Source organism: Symphalangus syndactylus, chromosome 12, assembly GCF_028878055.3.
Source record: "Symphalangus syndactylus isolate Jambi chromosome 12, NHGRI_mSymSyn1-v2.1_pri, whole genome shotgun sequence".
In the NCBI taxonomy this organism is placed as follows: Eukaryota; Metazoa; Chordata; class Mammalia; order Primates; family Hylobatidae; genus Symphalangus; species Symphalangus syndactylus.
In genome coordinates, this window is record NC_072441.2 from 45,752,936 (window position 1) to 45,765,340 (window position 12,405).

The following is a 12,405-nucleotide window of genomic DNA, read 5'->3' on the forward strand; positions in this document are numbered from 1 at the left end:
ATTCAAACAGTAGTAGTGCAACTTAAACATTTGTAGAACTCTTTTAAGGTTGTTTCTCTTTAGATAGTGAGCCATACAAAAAAGCAGGGTCATTATTATACTCTCTACATTTTAACCTCAAATGTTTAGCTGGGCATGGTGGTGCATGCCCATAGTCCCAGCTACTCAGGAGGCTGAAGTGGGAGGATTGCTTTAGCTAAGGAGGCACAGGTTGCAGCGAGCTGAGATCACACCACTGCACTCTAGCCTGGGCAACAAAGCAAGACTCTGTCTCAAAAAAAAAAATAAGTTTAACATAGCTTTGTTTAAACCCTCTTTAACACTTAACACTTAAATTTTTTTTTATTTTAAAATAAATACAGATACAGAAAACCATATCAGGGAAATCTATAGCTAATAATAATTATTTTATATCATAAATATCTATATTTCATATTCTAAATATAATCTTTTTTAAGATGAATACTCTTGGCCGGGTGTGGTGGCTCACGCCTGTAATCCCAGCACTTTGGGAGGATGAGGCAGGCGGATCACAAGGTCAGGAGTTCAAGACCAGCCGGGCCAATATGGTGAAACCCTGTCTCTACTAAAAATACAAAAATTAGCCGGGCGTGGTGGCAGGCGCCTGTAGTCCCAGCTACTTGGGAGGCTGAGGCAGGAGAATCGCTTGAACCCGAGAGGCAGATGTTGCAGTGAGCCGAGATTGCGCCACCGCACTCCAGCCTAGGCAACAGAGGAAGACTGTCTCAAAAAAAAAAAAAAAAAAAAAAAGTTGAATACTCTTGCAACCAACACTCAGATTGAGAAATAAAACTTGTTCAGCCACCTTACAAGCTCTTCCATACCCCTATCATAATTACAAACTCCCTCTTTCTCTCAAAATTAAGCTCCTTTCCTGACTTGGATAGCTTCACTTCCTGTATTTCTTTACTTTTTAATCATCTAAACGTGCATATTTTGATACTGTGATGCTTAATTTTATGTGTCAACTTGGCTAGGCCATGGTACCCAGATATTTGGTCACAGATTACTCAAGATGTTTCTGTGAAGAGATTGTTTATATGAGATTAACATTTAAATCAGTAGACTGTGAGTAAAGCTGATTGCCCTTCATAATGTAGGTGGGCCCCATCCAATCAGTTAAGGCCTTAATAGAAAAAGATTGACCTACCCTGAAGAGGGGAGAATTCTGCCAGCAAACTGCCTGTAGACTTAATGTGCAATTCTTCCCTGGGTCTACAGCTTTCAGGCCTACCTGCAGATTTGGGGGTTGCCAATATTTTACAATTGTGTGAGCCAGTTCCTTAAATCCTGCCCCCTACCCCATACATACACACACACACACACACACACACACACACGCACACACACACACAGAGTTCTCCAGAGAAACAGAACCAATTGGATATATATATATATATATATATACATCTCCAGAGAAACAGAAAACTCTAATAATAGATGCTATTCCTAGACCCCATAGTTTATTCATGCGCATTTTTGACATTGGATGTTTTTTCTCCCTACATTGTAGCCCATGAAAGATATTTTTTAGGCCTTTTAAAATCTACAGATTTCCCTTCCATCCCTTATTTTGCTTATACTTTTTCTATTACAGAACCTAGGCTGTTTGATCTGTGGAATTTCCCATAGTGTGCATTTTGCCAACTGCATATTTATGGTACAAATCAGTATATCCTTCTGCCCTTTGTATTTTCTGCTGATTGGAATCCAGAGGCTTGATCAAATTCAGGTTTGATTCATTTGACAAGATCATACATGTAGTGTGTTTTTCAACAGAAAGCATATATTGCCTGGTTTTCTTTTTGTGATTTTTGCAGCTATGGCTGCTCATCACTTAGATCATTGAGGGTTGTAATATGGTGCTATTCTGATTCTGTAATCTCTTTTCTTTTTTGAAATGGCTTTTCCAAATGGCTGCCTATTCTTAAATATGATGGCAGGAAGAAATCAAAATCACAACTTCCCTGAACATGAAGACCTTCAGTGGTCATCATCACTATCACCTTTGTAAACCCACCACATCCATTGGAGCTAGTAAAACTTAACTGCTAGGAAGAAACAAACACTAACAGCAAAATGACATTGCCTATTTGAATGGAAGACAATGTGGGGGGAAAGGTAAGACTCTAAAGAGTAACCTTCAAAACTACTTTGTGATGATAAGTCATAAGCTTAGCAGAATTTTACATGGATTATCTCATTTAGTCTTTCTAACCACCACATGAGATACCCTTATCCCCATTATAGGGAAACTGAGGCTTGGAGAGCTTCATGGATCAGCACAATAGACTAAAGCTCAATAGACTTAGACTATTGGACCAGTAGGCTAGGTCACACAACTAATAAACAACTTAAATTGGATTCAATATCATGATTCTAAAGTCTATGCTTTTAACCATTACATACATGCAAGGAAGAGTCCAGAAACAGTATAAGTGAGGTGTGTGCAGAATTCTCAGCTTTATCAGTTCTTTGTGTTGCTGTTAGCCCTGAGAGGACATTGAACAGATTAACAGTTGACCAATACTAAGGCAAAAAATTACTGCACCCTCACCCTTGGGCATAGAACATTCAGCAATTTATTTTTTATTTTTTATTTTTTGAGACAGGATTTTGCTCTGTCACCCAGGCTGGTTTGCAGCAGTGTGATCTCAGCTCACTGCAACTTCCACCTCCTGGGCTCAAGTGATCCTCCTGCCTCACCCTTCTGAGTAGCCAGGACCACAGGTGCGTGCCACAACCCAAGGCTAATCTTTCTTATTTTTGATAAAGACGGGGTTTTGCCATGTTGCCCAGGCTGGTCTCAAACTCCTGGACTCAAGTGATCCACCCACCTCAGCCTCCCAAAGAGTTGGGATTACAGGCATGAGCCACTGCACCCAGCCAGTAAAATTTTTTTTAAAGCAATGTATATAAAGCCTCTATAATTAAAACTGTGATATTGGCACATGAATAGATGGCCTGAACAATGTGATAGACTAGAAAGTCCAGAAATAGAACTAAGGGACAAAACAATATGATAAAAGTGGCATCTAAAATGAGAAGGGGAAAAGTTGACTTTTAATAAACGGTATTGGGATAACTAGATAGCCACTTGGAAAAAAATAAAAGATACAATTGGATCTTTTCTTCATACCATGTAACAAGATAAATTCCAAATGAATTAAATAGCTAAGCATAAAAAGTGAAATCACACATTATTAGGGGAAAGTGTGTGAATTCTTTTACAACTTGGAAGTTAGGATAATCTTTCCACCTATGACTCAAAGTCCAGAAACAATGAACAAAAAGAAAGAATAAATTTGACTACATTAAAACAAAAACACCAAGGGAAAAAAAACAACCACTTAAAGCCAAGCCAAGTCAGAAGACAAATGACAAATGGGAAAAATATATTTGCAAATTATATCACAGACAGCACTAATATCTCCAACATCTAAAAATAGAGAAAAGACCAAAAGCAAAATGGGCAAAGGATATGAATAATCATTCAAAGAAGAAATTAAAATGGCAGCTGAGTGAAATGTAGTGGAATTGCCGTCATAAAAAGAATTAACAAAGACTTGCATTTGTATGGCATAACCTCTAGGATATACTGTTGTGTGTGTGTGTGTGTGTGTATACACATTTATTTTTATTGTAACAAAGCAACTTGTACACTTTTAATGTTTAAAACTGAGCATCATCTTTCCTTTCCAGTGAAACAAAAAGAAAATTTAAAAATAAACAGGAACAAAATTACAATAGAGAATGTCAATTCCAAATAAGATCCTACAGGTTCTGCTGATTCTCCCATTGAGTGGCAGGGCTCAAGTCATCATTATGAGAGAATTTATTTTAAAAGTGTCATCTTAAACTACAAGGATGTCTGTCAAATATCACAATTAAACATGCCAAAGAAGAAGCCATGTTGTCAAAATGCCCACTTAACCCACCCAAACATCTCAAATCCACCCTTTGCTGACCTTCTATAACCCCATTTTTTAAAGTTTTTTTTCTTTTTTTAAACAAGAGAAAGTAGACAGATACATGTTGGTAAATGCTAACTGTCCATATTGTCCCTTTGACCTACATAGAGACACAGTGTACTCTCTGAGCCCAATATACAGAGAAAGGAGGAAAAAAGCTAGAATTCTATGCACTACTACACAGCGGCCTAGCATCCTCCAGCTTCCAGCAGAGCGAAGGGAGCAGGTTTTTCTTTTTCCCCACAGAGCTCAGTGGTGTTGATTGCATACAGTTTTTGTTCAGACAGGAAGGGATAAAAATGAACTTCGAACAGAAAGAGGTAGAGACTCTTTTCCCATTGTATTCTGCTCAAGGTATTTCCCCCCAAATAAGTTGAGAACCATGGAGTAGAGAAAAGAGAGCTTAAGAACAGGGTGACTGGGCACAAGAGGAAAAAAAAAAAAAAGACTGCAACTTGCTCCCAGGGCTGGAGACAATTTTAAAAAAGGAAGGTTGGAGTCCATCAGTGTTCTATTAGTCATCTTCTCCTTCATCCTCCTCTCCTTCCTCCCCTTCATCATCATCTTCATCTTCTTCACCTTCATCCTCATCCCCTTCATCAATATCTTCTAATTCTTCCTCCCCTTCATCATCATCATCATCATCATCATCATCATCTCCTTCTTCTTCATCATCCATATCAGGAACCAAGTAATACTATAATGGGTTTGGCCAAATATCATCTTTGATGACCTCTTCTAACTCATCAGCACCTGCATCAGAATGATCAGTAAACCGGGTAAAGAAGCTCTCTGGTTCCTCATGCTGCCTCTTCCTGTTGGCTTTATTCTGCGTTTGACTTGAACGTTTCGTCAAATCCTTTCCAGATTTCCATTTGATTTCAGTGGACTTTGAAGGTGGATCACCACTCTCATTCAGATGAAATTCTTTGGAGAAAACTTTATTTTCAAAGTAAGGATTTTCATCAAAATAAAAATCTATTCTGTAACCTGATTTAATATCTTCAAATTCTGTCACTTCAACTTTGGTCAAATAATGCAGTGCCTCTTCGTCCTCCTCCCCAAGCAGTGCAGACACTTGTGGATGGTTGACAAATGTTGTTATCCCAAAATTTGGGATTTTGGCGATCAATTCTGACCTCTTCTGAAAAAATGGTTGGCGGAGTTTGTTATATTTCTGTTCTACTTTCAAAATCTCCTCACTGTCTTGTTCCTTAAGTCTGTCTATTTCATTTTGTACTTCATCAATGTGTTCAATTGCTTCTTGCTGTTCTTTTTCTCCCTTCTTCGGCAAGCCTGCAGAGGCCGATGTCTCCTCCAGTCCCAGAGCAGGAGGTGGTCTTGGTTTCTTCTTTTGAAGCGGGAGTGGAGACTGGCATTTAGGGGCCATGCTGTTAGAGAAGTCCAAGAACCAGACCACAAGTCTCCTCGCTCGTCTGGAAGCAGGCAGAACATTCTAGGATATACTGTTAAATGAGGAAAAACAAGATGCAGAATACTAAATATAGTATGCATGTTACCTTATGTTTAAGAAGGGGTGATCTGAGTACATGGAGTATGTGGAATACACACATATACATATACACATTCATTCTTTTTTCCAAGGTAATAAAGGAATTTACCCACTTTATTTCTAGTAGTATGTAGTTTCACTTTTTATATTTAGCTGTCTTATCCATTAAATTTTTATATATAGTTCTTTTTTGTGTGTGTGTGAGATGGAGTTTTGCTCTTGTCACCCAGGCTGGAGTGCAGTAGCTTGATAATCGGCTCACTGCAAACTCCACCTCCCAGGTTCAAGCCATTCTCCTGCCTCAGCCCCCCGAGTAGCTGGGATTACAGGCCTGCACCACCACGCCCAGCTAATTTTGTATTTTCAGTAGAGACAGGGTTTCACCATGTTGGCCAGGCAGGTCTGGAACTCTGAACCTCAGGTGATCCGCCCACCTCGGCCTTCCAAAGTGCATTACAGGTGTGAACCACCATGGTCAGCGAATTTTTATATATAGTTCTTAAAAACAAACAACCACCACAACAACAACAACAAAAAACCACTACTCAGCAGGGCATGGTAGCACATGCCTATAGTTCCAGCTACTCAGGAGGTTGAAGCAGGAAGATCACTCGAGCCCAGGAGTTCGAAGTCAGCCTGGACAACATAAGAAGATCTCTCTCTCTGAAAAGCTTTTTGCTTTTTTTAAAAAATTTATTGAGATGGAGTCTCCCTCTGTTGCCCAGACTCAAGTGCAGCGGCGCCATCTCGGCTCACTGCAAACTCTGCCTCCCGGGTTCAAGCGATTCTCCTGCCTCAACCTCAAGTAGCTGGGATTTGAAATTTTTCATATTAAAACTTTCATTTTTTGTTTTGAAACAGGGTCTCACTCTGTCACTCAGGCTGAAGTGCAGTGGCACAATCACGGCTCACTGCAGCCTCTAACCCCTGGTTTAGGCGATCCTTCCACCTCAGCCTCCTGAGTAGCGAGGATTACACGCATGTGCTACTACACCTGGCTTTAATTTTATTTATTTATTTATTTAGTAAGTAAGTAGAGACGAGGCCTTGCTATGCTGCCTAGGCTATTCTTGAACTCCTGGGCTCAAGCAATCCTCCCACTTCAGACTCCCAAAATGTTGGGATTACTGGTGTGAGCCACCAAGCTCAGCCTAAACATTTTTAAAGAGGGAGAAATAATGCATCAAAAATAGGTTTGCTTTCATGAGATTGGAGTTCTTGAAAGTTTTTCCTTCCAAAGCAATTTTACCTAAATTTACTTTTCTTACATTAAGATCACAGTTAAAGATAACCCTAAACCAAATTAGGAGTTTAGCCATGTTTACCTTCACAGCTCCCACCGCTAGTTCCTTAAACTCTCTTTTCCTCCTGATCAAAAATTCTTTCAGGAAGAACATCTGAAAACCTCACTCACATTAAGGGACAAATGACTATAGAGATGAATTAAAATAAAAATAATGCTTTAAGTTAAATTATCTAATGGTAGAATGTGAAGCATCAATGACACGATTTTTTTTTTTTTTTTAGAGACAGTCTTGTTCTATTGCCCAGGCTAAGTAGTGCAGTGCTGCGATGTGATCATAACTTACTGCAGCCTCGAACTCCTGGCTTCAAGCAATCCTCCCACCTCAACCTCCCAGTGTTGGAATTACAGGCGTGAGCTACCATGCCCAGCCATGTTTTGTTTTTTAAGGGAGTATTTACTTATTCTTTAATCATTTCACATAGCCGCCTAAGCTACTTTAAGTTTTTTTATTTATATATATATGTTTCTTGAGACAGAGTCTCAAGACAAGGCTGGAGTGCAGTAGCACGATCTCAGCTCATTGTAACCTCTGCAGTGAAATGATATAGTTAAGTGATTCTCCTGCCCCAGCCTCCCAAGTAGCTGGGACCACAGGCATGCACCACCACACCTGGCTAATTTTGGTATTTTTAGTAGAACCGGGGTTTCGCCATGTTGGCCAGGCTGGTCTCGAACTCCTGACCTCAGGTGATCTGCCCGGCTCGGCCTTCCAATGTGCTGGGATTACAGGCATGAGCCACCACACCCAGCCTAGCTTAAGTTGTTTTAAGATAAAACATGAACCAGAAATCATCTGTCACCCATTTCCAACCAGAGAGTAGCCTAGTTGTTACTTTATCAGGTGATAAAGAGGCCTGGTAGAAATCTGGCAGGGCTTTGAAGGGAGTCTGGTGCTAGACTGCCTGGGTGGTTTCTTGATTTTTTTTTTTTAACCTGTGGATATTTAAGGTATACAACATGATGTTTTGGCATACATAGTGAAATGATATAGTCAAGCACATATCATCACACAGTTACTTTTTTCCCTCTCACCACACACAGTTTTTTTTTGTGGTATGAGCACCTAAAATCTACTCGCTTAGCAAATTTCTAGTATACAACAAATATTATTACCTATAGTTCTCATGCTGTACATTAGATCTCTATACTTACTCATGCTACATAAATGCAACTTTGTACCCTTTGACCTACATCCCCCCCACCCACCTTTCTACTGTTTATGTACTTTTTAAAAGATCCTACATATGGCAGTATGCAGTATTTGTCTTTTTTTTTTTTTTTTGAGACGGAGTCTGGCTCTGTCGCCCAGGCTGGAGTGCAGTGGCGATCTCGGCTCACTGCAAGCTCCACCTCCCGGGTTCACACCATTCTCCTGCCTCAGCTTCCTGAGTAGCTGGGACTACATGCGCCCACCACCATGCCTGGCTAAATTTTCTTGTATTTTTAGGAGAGACGGGGTTTCACCGTCTTAGTCAGGATGGTCTCGATCTCCTGACCCCATGATCCGCCCACCTCAGCCTCCTAAAGTGCTGGGATTACAGGCGTGAGGCAGTATTTGTCTTTCTGAGCCTGGCTAATTTTACTTAACGTCCTCCAGTTTCATCTATGTTGTCACAAATGGCAGGATCTTCTCTTTTAAGAATGAATAATATTTCATTGTGTATATATATATACAACATTATCCATTAATCTATCCTAGGGACAGTTAGGTTGTTTCCATATCTTAGCTATTGTGAATAATGCTGCAACAAACATGAAAGTGCAGATATCTCTATGAGGTGCTAATTTCATTTCCTTTGGGTATATACCCAAAGAGGGTTTGCTGGGTCATGTCGTAGCTCTATTTTTAATATTTTGAGGAATCTCCATACTGTTTTCCATAATGGCTGCACCAATTTACAATCCTACCAAGAGTATATGTAAATTGACTAAATTTGCCAGTCAAAAGATAAATACTGCCTGGGTTATAATACACCATTATTATGGTGTAACACACCATATATTATAGTGTGATATATGACGTTGTGTGACCTTGGCCAAGTTTACCTACCCTTTGTATGCCTCAGCTTCCTCATCTGTAAATAGGTCTGAAGACAGTACCTAGCTAAATGGTTGTTGTAAGGATTAACTGAGTTAAAACACACAGAGCAAATAGAGTAGCGTTTATCACATAATAAGGATTCAAATATAAGCTACTATTATTTTATCTTTGACACCCCTCTTTTCTACAGGAATAATTAAGAATCAATTATCCATCCAAGCATTTGGGAATTAATTTTAAAAAATCAATTATCCAGTTATATTTTTCAGAATTAAGATGTCTGAATATTTGAGAGGGGGCATTATCTGAAGAAATGGTTACCTCTTGGCCAATCTTATGGTACAAACACAAAGTCCATATATTCCCCTCCCCCCTCTTTTCTTTTCTCTTTTTTTTTTTTTTTTTTTTTGGTAGAGACAGGGTCTCCTTATGTTGCCCAGGCTGGTCTCTAATTCCTGGGCTCAAGTGACCCTCCCGCCTTGGCCTCCCAAAGTGCTGGGATTACAGGTGTAAGCCACCGCAACCTGGCCAATGCATTTTCCAAGCAATTACTATTCTTCACCTTATGTGTAGAGTTCGTGAATGAAACAGATTTTTTTTTTTTTTTTGAGACAGGGTCTTGCTGTGCTGTTCAGGCTGGAGTGCAGTGGTGCAATCATGGCTCACTGCAGCCTTGACCTCCTGGGCTCAAGCCATCATTCTGCCTCCGCTTCCCAAGTAGATGGGACTTGCCCGGCCCGAAGCAGAACTACTGAGTTTTCTTCTTTTGGAGGCAGTAATCAAATAAAAAATACCAAAACCTTAAATGATAATCACGTTTGCTTCTTTATTTGGGACAAAATAGAATTCTATATTTCATCCATCCACCACTTCACTGCTCAAAGACTTTGCCCCTTACCTATTTGCTCTCTTCTTGGTCATAAATGTTAGCCCGGTCCTACTACCTGAGCTTTCTTTTTTTTTTTTTTTTTTTTTTTTTTTTTGAGACGGAGTCTCGCTCTGTCACCCAGGCTGGAGTGCAGTGGCGCAATCTCGGCTCACTGCAAGCTCTGCCTCCCGGGTTCATGCCATTCTCCTGCCTCAGCCTCTCCGAGTAGCTGGGACTACAGGTGCCCGCCACCACGCCCGGCTAATTTTTTTGTATTTTTAGTGGAGACGGGGTTTCACCGTGGTCTCGATCTCCTGACCTCGTGATCCACCCGCCTCGGCCTCCCAAAGTGCTGGGATTACAAGCGTGAGCCACCGCGCCCGGCCACTACCTGAGCTTTCTCCGATCAAGTCCAAAAGCTTATATAAGCCACTCTGCGGATAAGAAGGGGATGGGGCCTTCTAGTTGCTGTAAGTATCTCTTATATCGGACTCAGAATTGTTCTGACTGGCAGTTTATGAAGTTCTTCCCCTACCCCTCCTATCGCCAATTTTTCTTGCCCCAACATTTATACCTCAGGGTTAAGAAGCCAGGTGAGGGGGTGTGACTCGCCCAGTCTTTAGTTGGAAAAAAGTGTAGACCTGTGAGGAAGACACAGCATACAAAGGCTGCATGTGCTGATTTGAACTTGAACCTCAGTAAAACATTGAAATGAATGAACACCAACCGGAAGGGAAAGAAGAGGGGAGGGGATAAGGAGCCTGAAGATTGGTTTGCCCCGCGGGATGGTCGGCGCCGGAGCCATAAGAGGCGGGGTGCCCGCCGGCAGAAGTAAACAGAGCGAGTACGCCTGCGCACGCTCTTCCTGGGTCACGAGCCGGCTCGGTTCTGGGCCTCTGAGGCTCCCCACCGCGGTCCGGCTGTTCTGGGAGACTGTCTACAAACCGACGAGAGGCGTCAACCTTTTACCCTAGGGGGCGGATTTGGGTAGGAGCCGAGCGTTCAGTCGGAAACGCCCCCTTCTTCCTCCTGGGCGGGGCAAGTGTGGCCAAGTACTGGGCCTCCAGGGCGCGGTACCTCTGTGACACATGGCTCGCTGTGGGGAAGGCAGTGCGGCCCCCACGGTACTTCTGGGGTCCGCTGGAATTTGCAGTAAGGGGTTGCAAAGGAAGGGGCCGTGTGAGCGGCGCCGGCTGAAGGCGAAGGTGTCGGAGCAGCTCAGCCAGGATTTGCTCAGGTAGGAGGAGGCGGGAACTCTGACTGCTTCAGTTCCTAAATCGCCCACCTCCGTCCCAGAAGCTGTGGCTTCTTTCGGCTCTGCCTCCCCCCTCACTCAGCACTTGGTTCTCCTCGCCTCAGGCGACTGCGGGTCGTTAGCCAGTCTCCCCACTATTCCGAAAAGTGGCTTCGCTCGCCCTGAATAAACAGTCCCGAGCACCACGACACCATGTACCAGATTCAAAAGGAAAACAAAAAAAGCTTAGTTGTGTGCAGCACCAGTTTGCTAGAAATATCTCAACACAGGCACGCTTAGTTGTTTCAAATCACTAAGGTCGGGTGGATCCAGGTCCTGAAACTTACACAATTTTTAAAATAAGCTTATACTATTTTAAGAAAAATAATAAAATTAGGAAGACGATTATTTGAAATGAGGAAAGAACAATACTATAGCCTTGGAGGTCTCTTCTGAGGTCTCTTTAAACAATTTACCAGAAATGCTTCCTGATTGCGACCTGGCTTTCTCTCTCCACCTAGAGCTCTCTGTAGCTCCCAGCAACTCTCAGCTCCTGTGAGGACCAAAGCAAATGGAGGGTCGTCCTGACATTTAACCTTTGTAAGCCTCATGGATATCCATCTCGGGTTATTGGGAATCCAGCTAAAGTAATTTCAGCTTACAAAGAAAATGAAGCTTAGAAATATGACCTAGCTAATGTACGTTTCCAGCAAGACACTGATTCTTAAACTTCAGTGTGCATCACTGAAATTTTCCATTTTTAACAAGACCCCAGGTGATGCTAATGCTGCTGGCTAGGGTGACTGTGAGAACCACTGAGGTAAACGTAATTACTAATAATTAAAAGTTGTGCAGCATTCTACTTTTTTTTTTTGAGACGGAGTCTCGCTCTGTTGCCCAGGCTGGAGTGCAGTGGCGCCATCTTGGCTCACTGCAACCTCCACCTCCCGGGTTCAAGCCATTCTCCTGCCTCAACCTCCCAAGTAGCTGGGATTACAGGCACATGCCACCACGCCCGGCTAATTTTTGTATTTTTAGTAGAGACGGGATTTAATCATGTTGGCCAGGCTAGTCACGAACTCCTGACCACAAGTGATCCGCCCGCCTCGGCCTCCCAAAATGCTGAGATTATAGGCGTGAGCCACCGCGCCCAGCCATGATTCTACATTTTAAAGTGCTTTCTGTCAAAAACTCACCCATACTTAAGGCTCCGATAGCTATAAACAGAATTTATCAAAGTAAAAAAAAAAATCCCTTTAATTTGGGACTATCTACTGGGGAAGCTACTTTGTCTCTACCAGGGAGGGACTGATGAAAAAGATGGAAAAAATAATACTAAAGTTGTTAACATTTCTAGGGTAACACATCTAATTTATATGAAGAAAATGAGGTTAAAGTATTGCTAGTGAACAATTTATCCTCATCTTAGTTACAACTGAGGGTAGGACTCA

At 41.8% G+C, this 12,405-nt stretch overlaps 2 protein-coding genes across 4 annotated transcripts in view; one reads left to right on the forward strand and one right to left on the reverse strand.

Moving 5' to 3' along the window:
- Positions 1 to 3,665: 3,665 nt before the first annotated feature.
- SETSIP (SET like protein) lies at positions 3,666 to 10,420 on the reverse strand. Its single transcript, XM_063625533.1, is given in 2 exon segments — positions 3,666 to 5,458; positions 10,295 to 10,420. A coding segment is annotated over 1 exon segment (876 nt). The 5' UTR covers positions 5,383 to 5,458; positions 10,295 to 10,420; the 3' UTR covers positions 3,666 to 4,506.
- A 138-nt stretch (positions 10,421 to 10,558) lies between these two features.
- The window catches only part of BTBD8 (BTB domain containing 8), a 118,022-nt gene continuing 116,175 nt past the window's right edge, over positions 10,559 to 12,405 (forward strand). Inside the window, exon 1 of one of the 3 annotated variants that reach the window (XM_063625379.1) lies at positions 10,559 to 10,957. In XM_063625379.1, the coding sequence (XP_063481449.1) occupies positions 10,809 to 10,957 (149 nt within the window). In that variant the 5' untranslated portion in view covers positions 10,559 to 10,808. The remainder of the gene's footprint in view (positions 10,958 to 12,405) is intronic. The other 2 variants (XM_063625380.1, XM_063625381.1) reach the window with 2 other exon arrangements.